This window comes from Meriones unguiculatus, chromosome 5 (genome assembly GCF_030254825.1).
Source record: "Meriones unguiculatus strain TT.TT164.6M chromosome 5, Bangor_MerUng_6.1, whole genome shotgun sequence".
Lineage (NCBI taxonomy): Eukaryota > Metazoa > Chordata > Mammalia > Rodentia > Muridae > Meriones > Meriones unguiculatus.
In genome coordinates this window covers 107,411,861-107,431,384 of record NC_083353.1, presented here as the reverse complement: position 1 = coordinate 107,431,384, position 19,524 = coordinate 107,411,861, and the positions used below count along the sequence as shown (strand labels likewise).

General features: G+C 44.7%; 1 protein-coding gene across 1 annotated transcript in view; it reads left to right on the top strand.

Annotated features, from left to right (window-relative positions):
- Positions 1–12,186: 12,186 nt before the first annotated feature.
- Alox5 (arachidonate 5-lipoxygenase) overlaps positions 12,187–19,524 on the top strand; it is a 46,548-nt gene continuing 39,210 nt past the window's right edge. Inside the window, exon 1 of the mRNA XM_021660864.2 lies at positions 12,187–12,488. Within this exon, the coding sequence (XP_021516539.1) occupies positions 12,339–12,488 (150 nt within the window). The 5' untranslated portion in view covers positions 12,187–12,338. The remainder of the gene's footprint in view (positions 12,489–19,524) is intronic.

Sequence of the window (19,524 nt, the reverse complement as noted above, 5' to 3'; positions counted from 1 at the left end):
AATCAGAACGTGCTAAAATTTCAAGTATCCAGCTTTAAATAAAAATGACTTTGTCCAGCCTGTCTATTAAAGTCACTCTAAATTACTTGCCCTAATCACGGACCTTTAGTGGACAAGGCTAGCATTCGGTCTCAAGCCTTTGGATTCCAGCCGAGAATTCTTTGTTGTATGACACCAGCCTACACATTTGCCTAGCAAATGTTAAAGGAGGGTCAAGAAAAGGAATCAACCATCGACAGCTGGCATGGGTATTTTTATGGCTGTGATGTGGCATGCAGACCTTAAACTCTTAGCCACACTTAGCATCTCGTTCTCAACATTGTCACATTCAAGGATCAAACAGTAATAATATGCAGTAATTATACCTAGTCCCATGTTATTGGTACTATGTAGCTAAACACACTTAGCTAAATAAGCACAAGCTGTTTTTATGCCGCTAATTAATATTGAGCAGGCAGTTACAAATCAAACTTTCCCCTCTGTTTCATGTCACCTCCCACGGAACAAACAATTCTAGAAATACTCACAGTTACCTTGATAAAACTTCAGTCTTGTGCAGTTAGTGCGATGCACATATGGCTTTCTGTCAACCACAGGCAAAGGTGGGAACATGGTGGAAATGAGTTCCCGTAGACAGACGAAGCTTTTTGTTCCCCTAGTTAAGTTCAGGTTGCCAAGAATTTTAGGCTCATCTTCAGTAGAATTTGTCCCTGTCCTTGGGAAACACTTGGGAGGGATGTTGACAGCCTTTCCTTTAAATGGACCCAGAAGGAGCAATTAAATTAAATCCCTTTGCTGGGGATTTGGCTGTCATTGGTGGACACATACATGCCATGTTGGGCTTCAAGCCAAATGTCTGGAACAGAGTATGAGTCCCCAGAGGGAGAGGTCAGGACATCGCCACTATCCCAGCTCAGAAGACTGAGGTCAGGGAAGACCCAAGTTTAGTTACTCAGGATAACACATTCACACCTAACGATGCGATGTTTTGTTTAGTCAATCTGAATATATTTGTTCAATATGATGATGGTCAGTTATAATCATTTTTTCCCGAAAATTGAATAATTTCATTCTTCTTGATGGCTGAATAAAACATTATTGCCTATATATGTCACATTTTTTTATCCATTTATCTGTTGATAGAAACCTAGACTTACTAACTTAGCTCCTGTGACCAGTGCAGCTATAACATGATTGTATACTTATGCGGTACATTGGCCTATAGTCCTTCAACAACATACCCAGGCATGTTATGGATGACTCATAGAATAGTTTATTAAGGGACTTCTACACTAACTCCCATCATCTTTGGATTGATATATATTCCCACCAATAACGCATGAGGGTTCTCTGTTTCCTGTCTGTGTCTTCTCCTGCACTTGTTGCTATTTATGCTTTTAATGGTGGCCATTCTGACTACAGTGAGACTGAAGATGAATGTAGCTTTCATTTGTATTTCTCTGATGGCTAAGAAAAAATCTAATATTTTCCATGTTTATTGGTCCCTTGTATCTTATCTTTTCAGAACTGATTGGTCATTAGACCACTTATTTATTGAATTGTTTGGTTTTGTAGTATTTAGAATTTTGAGTCTTCTATATTTCCTAGATATTAATTTGCTATCAGAGATGCAGTTGAGAAAATATTTTCTTCCATTGCACAGGCTATCTCTTCTTATTGTTTTCTTTGCCATGCAGTTGTTGTTGTTTTGTTTGTTTGTTTTTAATTTTATGGAAGTCCTACGTGTCAGTTCTTTATGTCCTGCTGTCTTTTCCTACATGACCTTGCCTGTGCCTGTATCTTCCAGTTTTCCACCAATAGCTTCAGAATTTTAGGTACATAAGATATTTTTTTGACATGTGTTTATTGTCTCACAAAATGTGTAGCTGTTTATACCAAGATCTTTGATAAGGGGGTGGAAGAAAGTGTGTATGAAAAAGAGAAGACAGCGAGGGCAGTGGTTACAGTCTCTGGACAGGAGCAAAACTTGGGCGACTGTGGCATACACAGATCACATAGGCTCTATTGCCCCTTCCTTCTATGACCCTTTCCCTACCCCAGTGCTCCCTTTTTCTAGCTTCCTGACCTCCACAAGCATTCCAGGTTAAATGCACAGGTATGAAATTCCAAAGCATTAAGATAACTGATACATTTTCAATTGCTCGTGACCAGGATGAGAGAATAGGGTTCTACTTCCATAATTCTACATGTAGATATCCAGTTTTCCCAGCACCATTTGTTGAAAAGTCTTTTCTCCAACATGTTTTGACACCTTTGTCAAGAGTCCATTGGCTTCCTGGGCAAGATGCCATGTACCTGTAATCAAAACATTCAGGAATTGGAGACAGGAGGGTCAGGTGTTCAAGGCCATCCCCAGATACACTGTGAATTCAAGGCCAGCCTGTGCTACATGAGACCCTGTGTCAATAAGCAGAATATATCAGATGGGTGTAGTTGTGTGGTTTCATTTCTGGTTCCTCTAAAATATTCCATTGGTATATATTTAGGTTTTGTTCAAGTATTATGTTGTGTTACCATGGTTGTGTAATGCATCTTGAGGTCAGTGTGGCTCTTTTCTTTTTCTCAGCATTATTTTGGCTATCCAGAGACTTTCATACCTCCATATGAACTATAGGTTTATTTTACTCTGTTTCGCTGAAGAATGACATTGAGATTTTGATGGGGATTTCACTAAATGTATTGATCACTAGTGATAATTTAACCATTTTGTGACATGAAAGGCCTTCTAGTGTCTTCATTTTTTTTTCTTCAGTTTTTTACATTTTCATTGCAGAAGCTATTCATTTCCTTAGTCACACACACCCCCCCCCCGCCAGGTAGTTAATTTTTTAAAAGCTGTCATATATAGGAATGGCTTTCTGATTTCTATCTCAGCATGTTTATTACTGATATATATATATATATATATATATATATATATATATATATGAAAGCTACTGCTTTAATGTGCTGATTCTTTTTACCTGCTATTTTGTTAAAAGTAAGCTCTTTGTATATGTGTGTGTTTATGCTGTGTTGTGTGGGTGCAGGTACATGAATGCCTACAGAGGTCAGGGAAAACCAAAAGTCATTCCTTGTCTTCCATCTTGTTGTAGACAGTTGTTTGCCACTACTTATATCAAGCTCGCTGGTTCATGAGTTTCAATGGATTCTCCTGTCCCCATTATCAATCTCACCATAGGAAATCATATCATGTGGCTTCATCTTTCATAATCGTGTTTTTTTCATTCCTTCTCTTGTCTTATTGTCCCAGCTAACACTTCAAAGGCCATGTTGAATTAGAATTGAGAAAGCAGATTCTTTGTCATGTTCCTGGTTTTAATGGGAACACTTTCTGGTTTTTGCAACTTAGTATTATATTGTTATAAGTTAGTCATTTATGCTTTATTGTATGAGATACATTTCTTCAACTCCTGATTTCTTGAGAGATATTTTAAGGAGAATTTTTAAAGCAATCTTTATTAGTTCTTTGGGAATTTTGTACAACATGTTTTAATTACATTCACCTTTCCCCCCGCCCCCAGCTTTTCCAAGATCTATCCCTTTTCACTATCCACACAACTTTGTGCAATCCTTTTTTTTTTTTAACCCAGTAAGTCTAATTTGCGTGACCTAAATACTAGTGGGTGTGAGTCTTCCACCTACCAGGGATATACCCTTACAAAAAAATAAAAATAAAACAGAAAACAAGCAAACAAACAAACAAAAGCACCTGACGCTGCTTCCCTCAGACGCTGTCAATTGTCAGAAACAGAAATAAATCCACACAGCCAGGTGCATCCCCAGAATATAAACAACAAGAAGGGTCAGTACAGGGTACCCCCTCCCCAAATCCATGAGTTCTAGAGAGGTGTTCTCCAATGGCAATTATCTAGATGAACTCATGGGCACAGGACTTAGAATAATAATCACAAGCTTCATGAACCAATTCGTGGAATTTAAAGAAAACAAAAAGGAGCACCTCCATGAACATAAAGAGAATTAACTTTAAAAAGCAAACACCGATTGATTGATTGCCAAAGGAAATACGAGCATAAGGTTGAACGAAATGACAAAGACCGTACAGGATTAGAAAACAGAATTCAGTAGGGATAGCAAAATGTTGAGGAGAACTCAAACTGAAATGAAGGTGGAGTTGAAAATTCAGTAACACAGTTAGAAAACGCAAGGGAATGCCTTACGAGTAGAATGCCTCAAATAAAAGGTAATATATAAGGGCTTGAATATGAAGGGGAAGAATTATTCCCAAAAAGCAAAGAATATCTTAGGGTTTTTTTTATAAACTAGAAAGTAATATGCAGGAAATATGGGGCACCATGAAAAGATAAAATCTTTGAACTATACGCAAAGATGAGGGAGAGGAATCCAGGTCAAGAAACAGATCTTCAGCAAAATTTCAAAAGTAAATGAATGAAATCAATTATTTATTTATTTAAAAGAATTGCCATCATCAGTGTCTCTTCACAACAATAAAACACAGTTTATCTAAGACACAGTTCATTGGCCCATAAACAAAACAGCGGAGCTTATCAAGTGAGATTAAGTGATGAGGAACAAATACAAAGTCATTAAAGAAAATCAGGACTTAAGCAAGAACAAAATTCATTTGTTCAACATTTCTTGAGCACTTAAAAGAACAAATGCCCTTTTGAATGAGGTTTCAGCCTCTTCCCTAGGGTCCTCCTTGTTGTTTAGCTTCTTTAGGACTATAGATTTTAGTATGTTTGTCCTATATAGTATATGTCTAATATCCACTTTTATGTGAGTATATATCGTGTGTGTCTTTCTGCTTCTGGGATACCTCACTCAGGATGATCTTTTCTAGTTCCCACCATTTCCCTGCAAATTTCATGATTTCCTTGTTTTTAATTGCTGAATCGTTTTTCATCGTGTAAATGTACCACAATTTCTGTATCCATTCCTTCATTGAGGGACATCTAGGTTGTTTCCAGTTTTATTACAAATAAAACTGCTATGAACATAGTGGAGCAAATGTCCTTATTGAATGGTAGGGCATCTTTTGGGTATATGCCTCGAAGTGGTATAGCTGGATCTTGAGGTAGCACTATTCCTAATTTTCTGAGAAAATGCCAGGTTGATTTCCAAAGTGGTTGTACAAGGTTACATTCCCACCAGCAATGGAGAAGGGTTCCCTTTTCTCTACAACCTCTGCAGCATGCATCATCTTTGAGTTTTTGATCTTAGCCATTCTGAATGGGTGTGAGGTGGAATCTCAGGGTCGTTTTGATTTGAATTTCCTGAATGACTAAGGACATTGAGCATTTCTTTAAGTGTTTCTCTGCCATTCAATATTCCTCTGTTGAGAATTCTCTGTTTAGCTCTGTACCACATTTTTAACTTGGATTACTTGGTTTGTTGGTGTTTAACTTCTTGAGTTCTTTATATATTCTTGATACTAGCCCTCTGTCAGAAAAAGGGTTGGTGAAGATATTTTCCCAGTCTGTAAGCTGTCATTTTGTTCTGAAGGGAAAACAGGTAGACATTGGAAGTAGGAGAAGACAAGGAACAGGACAGGAGCCTTCCACGGGGGACCTCTGAAAAAACTCTACCCACCATGGTATTGAAGGAGATACTGAGACTCATAGCCGAACTTTGGGCAGAGTGCTGGAAACATTATGGAAGAAGAGGGAGGTAGAAAAACTTGGAGGGGACAGGAACTCCACAAGGAGACCAACAGAGCCAAAAATCATGGGCCCAGGGAGGCCTGCAGAGACCAATACTCCAACCAAGGACCATACATGGAGAGGACCTAGATCCCCTGCTCAGAGGAAGTCCATAGGCAGTTCAGTTTCTAAGTGGGTTCCCTAATAGGGGAGCAAGGATGTCTCTGACATGAACTCAGTGGCAGGCTCTTTGATCACCTCTCCCTGGGGGGTGAAGCCTTGCCAGTCCGCTGGGGAAGATGATGCAGCCAGCCTTGATGAAACCTGATAGGCTAGGGTCAGATAAAAGGGGAGGTCCTCCCTATCAGGGGACTAGGGAAAGGGCATAGGGGGAGAAGAGGGATGGTGGGTGGGTCGAGGTGGAGATGAGGAAGGGGGCTACAGCAGGGATACAAAGTGAATGAATGGTAATAAATAAATAAATAAATTTTTTAAAAAGAACAAATGCCTGTGCTCTCCCTCAAGGGGCTATTGATGATGTCAGCATCTTTCTCCCAAAAAAGTCCTACCTCCACCCTGAAAAGATCTGGGTTGTTACTGCTGGATTTATTTGCATTGTTCTGGTGAGGAGACTTTGAAATTCAGTTATGATTGAACTGCTAACAATTTGGACTTCTTTTATTCTTTTATGTTTATTTTTTGAGATTATAATATAATTGCATCATTTTCCCTCCCATATGCCCCTCCTTGCTATCTTCCAATTTTATGGCCTCTTTTTCTTTTCATTGTTATTACATGTGTGTATGTGTGTTCCTACACACATAAGTATAACCTGCTCAGTGTGTATAATGTTACTTTATGCATGTGTTCATGGATGAACATTTGTTGTGTTTTCCTGGGAGACTATTTCTCCTGCTCTCAGCCTTCTTTAGGTGCCTGTAGTTCTTTGTCTAAAGTTGGGTCTTCCTGAGCCCCCCCAAAGGTCATCCACGTTAGCGTGTTGATTTTTCTCATCCTTGTTCAGCTCATGTTTTGGGAGCCATGTTGGTGAGACTTTATGGGTGTAACTTCTGATATTCATGGGAGACATAGTCTCACAGCAAAATCCCTGATACTCTGGACTCTTACATTCTTTTTGCCCCCTCTTCTGCAATGATCCCTGAGCCTTACGTGCGGAAGTTGTGTTGTAGATGTATCAGTTAGATCTGACCTCTACAGCTCTGACTCTTGATTGGCTGTGGTCTTCTAGAACAGTCTCTGTCTATTGCAAAGGGAAGCTCACTCGATGAGCTGCAAGGACTACCCTTTTCTGTGGGTATAAGGACAGATATTTAGAATGTAGTTAAGGAATTTGCTGATTTAGTGAAGTGGCACTTGCAGGTTCTCCTGCAAGATCCATGACTTCATCAGCACCAGGTAACTGCTAGGTTTCCAGGATCTTTTACAAAATAATGAGGGAGGAGGGTAAAATAACACTAAGGCTGTCTTTAAAAGTCACGAGAAATCATACTATTAACTTTTTACCTAAAAGTGTCTATCGTCCATGGAAGTCAGTTCTCCTAATATGTCCCATTCAGGTCATGGGTGGCACCCCTTTGAAGGGGGCTGTGAGACCTCAGGGTCCTGCTGTTCACCTTTGCTTTCTATGCATGAGGTTTTTGCTCCACCACACGCTGTACCCAGCATGCACAGCTCACCACGGGCTAAAGCAGTGGAGTGAAAGGATGATGGACTGGGACCTCCTTACGTCTTTCCTATTTTTGAATTGATTACCTCTTGCATTTCATTACAGTAACTGGAAATCTAACAGGATGGTTTCCCCAGTTGCAAAATAGGGGTGAGAACAGGATCTAACCAAATCTGGTGCACAGTGCTCAGCAGTGGGAAGACCAGGAGAGCTCAGATAGCATCACATTCATCTGCCTCTGAATCACATCTTGTCTCGTATAGGGATATTTCCTTTTCAGCTTAAGTAACACTTCATTGGCTCTCAAGAGCAATCACCCACCATGAACTTTGTAAGCACATACATGGTGCCATCTGGGAGGTATTTGAACTTAGTTTTCCTTCTCTGTAATTTGAGATTTACCTTCTGAGGTTTTTTTGTTTTTTGTTTTTTGTTTTTGTTTTTCTTTTTACAGTGAACTAAAATTTTCTTTTTACATGGAACTAAAATTTCTTAGCACAGATTTCTTAAAAATGTTTTGCTTTTGTGAGGGGGCTACAACTGGGATGTAAAGTGGATAGATGGATAGATAGATAGATAGATAGATAGATAGATAGATAGATATTTTAAGTTGTGATTTTCTTCTCTTCTCACCCATGCCCTATAAGAACTTGAACAAAACTGCACTCTGCCTCTATTATTAAGCAGACCAAAAACAAAGAAAACCCATAAAACAATGATAGGCAATGATGAGAATCACAAAGGAAATAAAGGCACCGTGAAGGAAGAGAATAACCAATGCCCTTTCGGATGACAGAGGGCGGGTCTTACAGGGAGGGTCGCTCTCAGCCTTGGACTGAGTTACTCCTCTCGTGTTTGTTCATCCAGGGTGCCTCCAGGGAGGCACCAGGTGGAGACTATCTAACCTCAGGATGTACGTTATCAGGGGCATCCAGCTTGAGAATGAGACTTCTGCTCCCTTCTGAAAAAAAAACAGGGACCAAGAGCAAGTCACACACAAGTCCAGTTGAGTGTGTGCTTTAGGGGTTGGAGGATCTTTGTACTTAGTCGAGAAGTTCCAGTGGGGAGAAGGTTCATTAAGTTTGTCTTCCTAAATAAAACTGGATGGTTGAACTCAGTCATCTAGGATACTGGAGACCAAGGTAAACTGATACCTCTCATAGCACAACTTTGAGGAAGAAAGCAGTCTGCGAAAGGCTGATACAATTTCGATAGGCAGGAGGCAGAGGGAGAATGAAGAAAGCTGGTGCCTAAAATGGTTGAGCTCTGACGTCAGGCTGCAGGAACCACAATAGGCATTTCAGCATTATCCTTCCAACAGGATGCTTGCAGATTCGCGGGGACATTTGCGGAAGCATCCTCTTCCCTTTGGCTTTTACTGGGATGGTACAAGTGCTGGCTAAATGAGCCAGGGGTTGGGATAAGCCGTTCCTGTCCGTCTTCAGGGATGTCTGCTGAGACTGTGAGCCTCCTCTGTCTAGGGCAGGGGTCGGGAAGATATGGTCTGGAAAAACGATGTACAGTGCACGTGTCTGGGTTCTATTCCCCTCGTGGGCTCCTTACTGATACTATTGGAAGGCAGAGGAGTCAGTGTGCACGTTTCCTCTACATCCCCAATGCATGAGAGTTGTCTTATTTACTTTGCTTTTTGTTTACAGACCAAAAGGAACTAAGGCTCTATTTTTATTTATATTTTTATTTAAAAGTTTTATACACTATACTGTGATTATATCTTCCCCTAGGCCTGTGAGCTCTACAGCCTTAGGTTTTGGCCACTTTAGTGTCAGGTACAGTTCCATCTCAATGAGTCAGCCTTAAATCCAATTTTTAAAAAATGGTTTGCTACGCCCATAACACTTATACCACTATTGCACAGTACGTCTCAGAAGCAGGTCATCGTTGTAGGCTGCAGGGTTTGTAGCTGGGCGATGCTGATGGTTGCCTTCCTCCTCCAGAGCTGTGCAGAGGGCCTTCCAGCATCACTAAGGCTACTCAGCGATTGGTGAAGTTTCTAGTCAGGCACCAGCCTGACTTCTCCATTTAAACGATACAAATGAGCGTTATCTTCAGCAACAGGGCCTTGCCGTAAGGGTTGTGGGAAGTAACCAATAGTCTTGGCAAGAGCTGGTGATGTCCAGGGCCTTTGACCAGTGACTCGGCAAGATGTAACACATACCTGACCCTGGAGGTTTTACTTGGTGGCATAGATATCTAGCTGGGAGATTGTGTCCCTGGTTATATGGATATATACGTGTATATACATGTATATACATATATATGTATGTATACATATGTATATATGTATGTATATATCTGTATACATGTATATATACATATATTCCTTCTGTATATGAATGTTTTAGGAATTTTCTATAGTAGTGGGTTTCTGTATGGTTTTTCAAAGGGCCTTTAGTGTTACTTGTCTCTTTCCACATTCTCTACTTTCTTTGCTCTCCCTTTTCCCTCCTCCATTTAATTATCCTATCTTAGTTTCTCATGGATGAGGCTACACAATTTTCCTTTTATTGCAAATAGATTCTTTTCTCGCATAGTCTATCCTGATCCCACTCTTCTATGCCCCTTCTAGTTCACCCACCTCCCCTCCCATCCGGATCTATTCCCTTTCTGACTCTCATTAGGAAAGAACAGGCCTCTGAGAGATGTTAAAATACAACAAAACAAAATATAATTAGATAAAGCAAAAATTATCACACTGAAGTTAGGACAAGCCAACAGAAGGAAAGTATCCCCAACAGAAGGCCAAAGAATCAGAGGTCCACTTGTTCTCACACTCAGAATCCCATAAAAGCACTAAACTGGAAGCCATAATATATAATTAGAGAACCTTGTATAAACCCATGCAAGCCCTGTATATGCAACAGTTTCTGTGAGTTCATATGAGCTTTGCACGTATTGATTTAGAGGAGAGAGCCTTGTTTTCTTGGTGTCCTCCATCCCTTCTGGTTTGTACATTATTTTTTCTGCCTCCTCTTATGTGAGGGTTCCCTGAGCTTAGAGGTGTGGGGTGGGGATTTGATGCATTTAGGGTGAGTGTTCCAAGGTATCTGGCTGTGGGTCTCTGTATTTTTTTTTAAGCTGGCTAAAGATGTGGTGTGGGCCACATCTGCAGAGGAAAGTGACAGTTCAGACAGGTTTCTAGTCACTCGCTGGACCAGCAGAGGCCGGGTCTGCTCTGTCCCGTTGAAGGGGCAGATTCATCCTGTCACAGTTATGAACGCCAGAGCATCTCACGGCATGCCACTGCGTGAGTCAGGTGGCCATGCCGCCAGTGAGGGGAAGTAGGCGCTGGTCTTCTTTCTCTGGCCTTACCTTCTGCTTTTCCGGCCACAAAGACCTGCTTTCCTGGCAAGTTACAGGTTCCCTAATAATAAGATAATAATAATAATCACTAGGATCTATGTAGCGCTTCTCCCTCACATTGTGCTGAACTAGGATATGAGCAAAAGACAGTCCCAGCCCCCACGTACATCGTGATATGATGGGAGAAGTGAAGAAGAGCAGACCCCCTTGGGACAGAATGGCAGTGTGCCGGTAAGTAAGTGTGAGCAAAGGCTGTGGGATCTCAGTAAAAGGGAGGCAAACAGAGTCATGCAAGAAGCAACAACTGGGAAGGATTTTGGACAAGAAGATCTAGAGGTCCAGAAGGAAGACAGGAGAAATCCAGAAGAAAGGAAATGTGCCTGGGAACACACAGACTTTCAGAAAAGAGCTCACTTAGACTGTGGTAGACCAATGCATAGCACCTAATCATTCCATCAAATGCTGACTAAGGTATTGTTGAAGGATTTTGTGGGTGTAACTAATTATACATTTTCTCGTTATCCTAGGTGGTGTCCCATCCAATCAATTGGAAGGCAGGAAGAGCAAATCTGAAGGAAATAACCAAGAAGCAGTAATGCAATCTATTAAAAACAGAGTAATGCTGCCCAATACTCCAGTGTACATTAAAGAGGTCACCCACCTTCTAGAAGTGACCAGCTGGCCTTTATGGCTATGCTTTCCCTGCTACTCATGGTGACGACGCTATTGCGCTTTCCCAAGTACAGTGGGATGACCTTCCTCGGCTTTTCAGCAATCGCCTTCCTTAAGGTTTCTTTTCTACCTTTACTCAAAAGGTACAGTTTGACCATCCCCAAAGAGGCATTCACTCTTTTCCCTAAGACTCTCAACCTTGACCAACTCCCTAAGCCGTCTAATTCTCACACCACAAGCCCACCCTCTCTGCAAGCACGCCGCCTGCCTTCCAAACTCCAGTCAGCCTCACGGAAGCAGCTTAGCAGCCTCCTACTGTGGCCACTATTTTCTAGGGCTGTTTCCCAGCACCATGGCCCATTTCCCCCCAGTTTGTCCCCCACCAGTACCTGGCGGGCAGAGAAGATCTGTCCCGCTTGTGAAGAAACCAACATTCAAGTTCTTGTGGTCCACATCCACCGCTGGCATCCGCTACAGATGGACCCTCCTGGTGGGCTTCAGTCCCCTGCTCTAACTTAACCACTGCATGTGTTAGGTGCAGCCGTGCCCCTCTGAAAACTGAAGGAGGACGTAGGCTGTAGGGTTGGTTAGACTTCGCCTCAGCCCTTGGAGCTGACAGTGAGGGACACTGAGGCAGGCAGGAAGCCATAAGGATGAAAGTAGCAAAGGATTGACTGACTAATGAACGAGGCATAAAAGTTAGGTAGAGACGAGGCACAGGATCAAGGGTCCCCCGCCTATCAGAGATGGGATTAACGCCCCACCAGCGCCACAGGAGCGAAAGATGAGGTGGAAGGTGGGGTGTGGGGGACTGGCCAGGGTCAGGGGCGGAGCCTGAACCAGAAAGCCGGGCCGGATTCTGGGCGGGGCCGGATCCAAATGCTAGGCTGGGCGGCTGCCGGCTACTGTGGCAGGGAGCTGCCGCGGGGGACAGGGTCAAGAAGCTAGGGGGCTGGCACGCTGAGCTTCACGGGCTCCTGCGCCCACGCCAGCAGCACTCACTGCCCGGCGCCATGCCCTCCTACACGGTCACTGTGGCCACCGGCAGCCAGTGGTTCGCGGGCACGGACGACTACATCTACCTCAGCCTGGTTGGCTCCGCGGGCTGCAGCGAGAAGCACCTGCTGGACAAGGCCTTCTACAACGACTTCGAGCGTGGTGCGGTGAGGATGCACGCTGGGGCTGGAGGGCTGGCGGCAGGGCAAGGCAGGAAGGCGCCCGAAGACTGTCTGCCCCAACCGTGAGCGCGTCTGGGACCCTGGCGCAGCGCCAGAGTGCCAGAGTCTGTGCATGTCAGGGAAAGCGGGACTGGGGTACAGGGGAACCCTGGGCTTCCTGGTGGCCGGGATCTCTCAAGGGACAAAGGACTGTCAGTGTGGGGTCCGCCTGGCGCTGGCTTCTTCCGTGGGAGAAGGCACGAGGTTTCACAAACGGGACCCAGAAGTGGTGAGAGGCCCCTTCCCTCGGGAGTTCCGAGGACCCAGTGCCCCACACTGCTGTTCTACCGCAAAGCACGGGAAACCCTGTTAGACAGCCAGCTGTTCTGTGTAGACAGCGGACCAGCCTGTCTGGGATCCAGAGTCGAGGGAGTTCAGCTCGGGCGTGATCACTCTCCTATCTCTTGCTGTGCCTCCCCGGTTTACCAAGCTGAAAATAGGTTAGGTCCAACCTTATCCACGAGTCATGGGGGGAGCCCAGTCCCATTTGCTGGCTGGGAATGACTCGAGGAGTCAGTGTCCCCACACCTAAGTACCTACAGATGTGTAGTTGCCTGCAGCCAGCTCCGGTGGAATTTCAAGGAATTTCCACCTTTGGAAAGTCTGTCGGCCTGGTGCATGAAAGGGGACACTTCCTTCCCAAGTATTAACCTCTGGAGGAAAAAAAAAAAAAAAAGGAAGAAAGATTTCCCTTCTTTCCTCCTGATACAGACACTGGAGTCGGTAACTGCCCTAGCGAGGCAGCCAGAGCGTATTGTATCTGTAGCCCCATCCAGGCACTGTGGGAGGCCGGTCAGCTTGGATGCGACTGGTGTGTAAATTCTAGCCCGTGTCCTTCTCTGACTAGAGACAGGCCATGGTTTTCAGAACCCCGCTAAGCGCCAAGTCCATAAAACTTGATCAGTCAGCGACTCTGTAATAGACACACTGCAGGTGCTGGGGTGCAGGGGTTGGGGGTGTCTTCTTCCTTCTACCACCTCCAGATTCTAAAGTAGACCAAGAGAGTGTAGATTTTACCAGACGGCCTTACCATGTGGTTCACTGTTGAGTCACCCACACGAAGTTGCTTAGAATTAACTATGTGTGATAAACACAATCAACAATTTCATATGTATCTTCTGAATACTTCACTTCACATCTGTCCAGCCTAAACTGGAGAAATAATAGCTAACCCCCTTTCTGGATTCCCAACTCTGAGTAAGCTTGATCCTCTCCTGGGACCTGGTACTTAGCCAGCTGCTAACCAGGCTTGAACTCCCTTTTGGGAGGTTGGCTGCGGAGCCTCAGAATGGCATCTCTTGCTTGGTTTCGCCAGCCTGGGAGATGACCCCTAGAACTGTGCTCAGGAAGACCGAGTGTGCCATCCATTTGCAATGCTGACACCCTTTGTGACTTCCAAAGCACTTTTTGTTTACTTTCACTGTTGGGGGTTCTCCCAGTATCTAGGGGAAAGGAGAGGGGACAGCTTGCTTCCTCTTTATAAACACATTACGGGGGCCCCTTCTTCTCCACAAATCTAGAGATGCACAGGCCATCAGTGTGCTCAGGCTATGTGGCAAAGGTCACCTCATGTGTCATTTCCCCCAGTAGGAAAACAGCAGTGAGGCCATAATAGACGGCTGGATAGGGGGTGGGGGGCTGTTCTGTTCATTATTTACCTCTTTCTGTTCTGTCTCCCAACCTGAATACTCATTGGAGTGACATTGTAATTAAACACCTCAGCAAGAACCCCGGAGGCAAATTTCAGGGGAGATTTGCGTGTACATTTCCATCTGGGAGGAGGGAACCACAGGTCCAGTGAACTTGCTGTCCTATAGCTGAAGGCAGAAGGAGTCTTTAAAAAAAAAGAAAGAAAGAAAGAAAAGAAAAGAGCTTTTGAGAAAGTTCCTGTTGATGCAAAATTACTACACACTGCGCCTTGCACAGTCCAGAGCTACTTCCTCATTCTGCGGCCAGTATGTCTTTAAAGTCCAGATGTCCCTTTTGGGTGAAGGTAGAAAAACAAACCTTGAGGGAAGCGTTTGCTGAGAGAAGAAGGCTATCCCACTGTGCTGAGAAAAATGCCACAGGGTTGCCATGGGGAACAGGGGAAACAGCCATCGCCAAGGCCAGCCGCCACTTGCAGCACTGCTTCCTAGCGTACGACTGAGCAGCGGACAGTACTAACCTGTTTGAACAAACGGCTCTGCTGCCCATCTCCCACCGTTCCCCACAAGAGTTTTGCGTAGGAAATCAGGGCGGGGACCCCTTTCGGATGGCAGTTACCGACTGCCATGCGGGGTCAGGCGTCCATTCCCTGTTGTCTGATGAGGAGAGCCCAGGTGGACCATGGAATGACCTTGTTCCATAAGCTAGTCCTGCATGGGACAGCTCTGACACAGCTTGAGATTTTTGAGGACACCTCAGGTGGCTACTTTTCCTGCTCAACAGCACTCTGAAAAAGCTAAGGATAGTGTGCTGTTGGGCGGATGGCTCTGGAATATACTCAGTTCATGTAAATTCATCTTACAGATGATACACTTCTCAAATATATCTAGCAAATACTCTTATATTTATGGAGAGCAAGTTCTGTGGTGTTTCTTATGAGGAAGAACATCTTAATGGAGAGCAAATGTTTCTTTCTTTATTAACTTTCTATGCCAGTCCTCCCTTCCTGTCCATCTCCCCTACATTCTGCCCTTTGTCCTCCTCTTCTTCCTTCCTTTACTCCCACATGGTCAATTTATACCCTCTACTCACCTTCTAAAACTGCTTCTTTTCCTACTCCAATGTCTTTTTACCTCTCTGGCTCTCACCCCCCGCCAACTGCCTGCTTCTGTCCCATCTTAGTCCCACAGTTCAGTTTTATTTTCCCCATTTCTCTCCCCACATCCTCTTGACTACTGCCTCCAATTCTCATCCTCTGCAACCTTAGGTCTCCTCATCTCTTCCCTTTTGCCTCTCATTTCATCTGCCCTAGTCTCTCTTTTGCCCTCCAGGCTTCCCCCTTTCTCTGTTCTAAAGCCACTTCCTCCTCCCACCAGTTTCTCATTAGACCCCACCCAAGATGGACAGCCCGGTTGATCATGCCCTCACTCCAGGAGAGATGAATCTTCTCTCCCACCCATCCACAGAGTGGTTACACATGAATGAAGGTGAACAGTGCCTGAGGAATAACATGCAGAGTTGTCCTCTGGCAGAGATGGAAGAATGAATGAATGAATGAATGAATGAATGAATGTTTATAAAATGCTTGTAGAAAGCTCAAACAGAGGCTGATCAACTAATGCTGTGCTGAGATATTCATGTATCACATAATAATGTTTATGTCAACAACAGGCTACATTTATGATGGTGTCATTGTAAGATGATAGCAGAGCTGAAATAGCCTGTTGCCTGGTGTATTCGCTATGTTTAAACCCTTAAATACTTACTACTGTATTATAATTGCCTACCATATTCAGTACAGTAATAGTCTGCATATATATATCACTTAGGAGCAATAGGCTGTACCATGTAGCTTGGGCTTATAGTATGATATAGTTCTAAGTTTATGTAAATATAAACTATAACAGAATTGCCTCACAATGCATTTACCAGAACATATCCCTGTCACTGATATATGACTGCATTTGGAAACTTTACAACCAAAAATACAACAGAATTTGAAAATAGCAAGTGAAATCAGTCTTCTGGCACCTCCTGACTTAGGCTAGTGTATGTGTAGCTGCATAGAAGGCCTCAAAGTGCATGGCTTTCTCCTCAGATCTTTCTTTTTACTTTACAATGGGTGCCCTTTCTTCATTCACCCCAACCTTCCTGATGTCATCACTTCCCACCCAGACCATCCTCTCCAGCCTCTCAACGCCACAGGAAAGCCACTTCCCCTAAGGCAGCTGCCCTGGGCCTGGGTCCAGGCATCCTTGGTGGTTGCCCTTTAGTCCTGACCACAGGCTGACTTCCCTCTCCTCTGCATGCACTACCAGACCCTCCCATTGTCCCTCGTCCTTACAAGAGTTCCCTGCCTGCTTCAGTGTTGAGCCTGGGGTTTGAGCACATAGGTTCAGCTTCTTCCTCTCCCTCCACAGGCACGTGGAGCCATGGATGCACTGCAGTGCAAGGTTTGGCTCGGGCTGCTTACTGACACTGCAGGGCTCCTTGTCTATGAGTCTCCTAGAGTCTGAGAGTGTAGACCGGGTAGTTCTGACATATACAGCCAGTGGACTGTGTCCTTGGAGAAAGCAGGCTGCTCAAGTATCCTGTCTCTCTGGTTTCCCAATGATCCCGCAAGCTGGTTGCTATCTCTTCCTGAAAGATGAAAAAAAAAAAAAAAAACACAAGCTGAGGAGCTACGCAGGCAGTCAAGGGTTCACCTTGCACAAGAACCTGAGTTTGATCCTTAGACACCATATTCTTTAACGCCAGTCCTGGAGCCTCGTTGTAATCATAGCTCTAAGGAAAAGGGAACATGTGGATCTCTGAGGTTCTCTGGCTAGCCAGCCTAGCCTACGTAGTCAGTTCCAAGTCAGTAAGAAGCACTGCCTTGGGGTGGGTGCAAGTGCCTGAGGCGTGACATACAATTGTCCACTGTCCTACCTAAGAAAAGAGGTGGAGGAGGTATAAGAGAAGGAAGAGAAGAACAGGAGGAGGAGAAGGGGAAGAGGAGGATGAGCAGGAGTAGGAAGAGAAGAGGGCAGGAAAAGAGGCAAAGAATGGGGAGGAAGAGGACAAGGGAAAGAGGAGGAAAAGGGAAGAGCTGGAGGGAAGAAAGGGGGCAGAAGATGACGGTCACAAAAGAAGAAATAGGAAGAAGAGGAATACGAGGAAGTAGAAGATGGAGAGAAGATTGAAGAGGGATAGGAAGAGAAGTGGATGGGAGAGATGGAAATAAAGCAACTTGATGAGGCCATATGGCCAGCAAGGTTGCACCTACAGTGTGAATTTGGAGTCTCAAAAGCCAGGTCACCTAGCCCTCTGGCCCTGTTCCCCCCCAATGACCTCCACTTCCTCAATTAGATTTGGAGTCTCTATCTTGGTCCATAGGAGGGTTGTGGCCTCTGCACATATGTAAAGTGTAGGCATTAGCATGAGGGGATGCTTTGCCAGTGTTCAGTCCCAAACAACCCTATCCCCATTATATTCCTCAAAATGTTCACCAAGTCCCCAGAACATTTGAGCCAACCCCATCAGGACCCGTTCTGATCCACTGAAGGCCTCAATATAGAGATTCCCTTTCTTCTCCTATCTCTGTAAGTCACATGTCTTCTCTTAGATGCATCATGGGGTTCACTGGCTTCATCCCACCTTGTAGTGTAGACAGTGTCCCTGCCTGAGGTTCTTCAGACCCTGAGGTCATTATTCTCTGTGTGACCATGATAGGCCACATAGCATGTGACATCCTGCTCTCCTGCCGGACAAGCTTTAGAGCAAAAGCTATCTTCCCTGTGGACATCTGAGGAGGATGTGCCTCTGTCCCATAGGAAAGACACACTGGTGCTAGGCAGGCTCTTCTGAAAACACCTGCAAAGTGTCATCCCAGCATACAAGCCTGGTTCTTCCATCCTCACAAGCCGTTCCTGTGGAGACCAGAGCCTCCGGACTTGGCCAAGGCTATCACATAAAAACTGCCCAGAGTATTCAGAGAGGAGAGGTTTGTGGGAACACCCAACTTCTCATTCCTTGAAGGAAGTCTTCCAGCCATCCTAACAGCAAGGAGAGAGAGGGATAGAAATAGGGACCAATGCAATCTCATTACCACACGTAGAACTCTGGGTTCTTCTATCCACAGAAAGTCAGGAAGTGTGCCTCGAAGGAGACCTGCAAGGTGTCAAGTCCAGGCCCCCAAACCTGGTAGTTCTTGGAGCATTTTCATCTTGCCTGCCATTAAACTACAAAGATACCAGCCACCCAGAGGCCATGAGTACTGTTGCCATGCCCACCCATGTCCTGGAGACAGGAGGCAGGCAAGCCCTGGACAGCCAAGAGCTCAGTCTCTAGGGTCCAGGTGGACTCACTATTCATAGTCCAGGTGGCACCTTCTAGCAGAAAGGTGGCCTCAGCTGATTAGTGCCACAGATACACAGAGATGATCACTGTTCTCAGCATCGGCGGCTATGAGCTTCATCTGTCCCAGGAGGACTTGAATCCATGAGACCTACTTTACTCACTTTATTGTCACCCTGAGACCTAGAAAGAGATGACGTGGTTGTAGCAGGAAGGTGTGGAATGGAATTCCAGCTCTGTGAATCAGTACCTGAAGTGGGACCTCGTGGGCTTCAGTGCCTTCTCTGTGAAATATGTCATGATTCCCCTACGTCTCAAGACTGCTATCGGAGCCATGGTCATTGTCTGCAGGGCCTCTGGTACAATATAAAGGATTGTTCCATGGAAGGGGCAGCCTGCACCATCTAGAACCTAGGGGCCATTGAAGAGAACACCCACCAAGTCTGGCTTTTCAGGAATTGGCAGGAGCCTGGCCCTTCCCCTCCTATAGCCTGTGCCATAGATAGGCTGAAGACCTTCCCTGGGTCACTGGAGCCCATCACTGCAAAGTCAGAGTCCAGGTTCTTTGCCAGGGGTAGGGCTACCTAAATTAACTAAGAGATTCCTTAAGAATCTTGGCTAAAAATATATTACTCAACACCTCATATGAATGAGTACAGAAGATGTGGGGTACGTGAATGTAACGGAACATTGTTCAGTCTCATACACACACACATGAGCACGTGCACACACACGCACACGCTCAGGCACACACACAGAGCACCCACACCCCAATTTGATCATTTTGGCAACATAAATGAGCCCAGAGGTCATTCTTTTAACTGGGATAGGTCGGACATGGAAAGTCAAATACTTTTTTTTTTGTTTTTTATGTGGGAGCTGAAAACTGATCACAGAGAAGCAGCCACAAGAATCACAGTCAGTAATGTGCAGGAAGGAGTTAAGGGGGAACTTGGGGGATGAACATCAAAATGAAGTTAGCTAGGAGACACATGCTCTA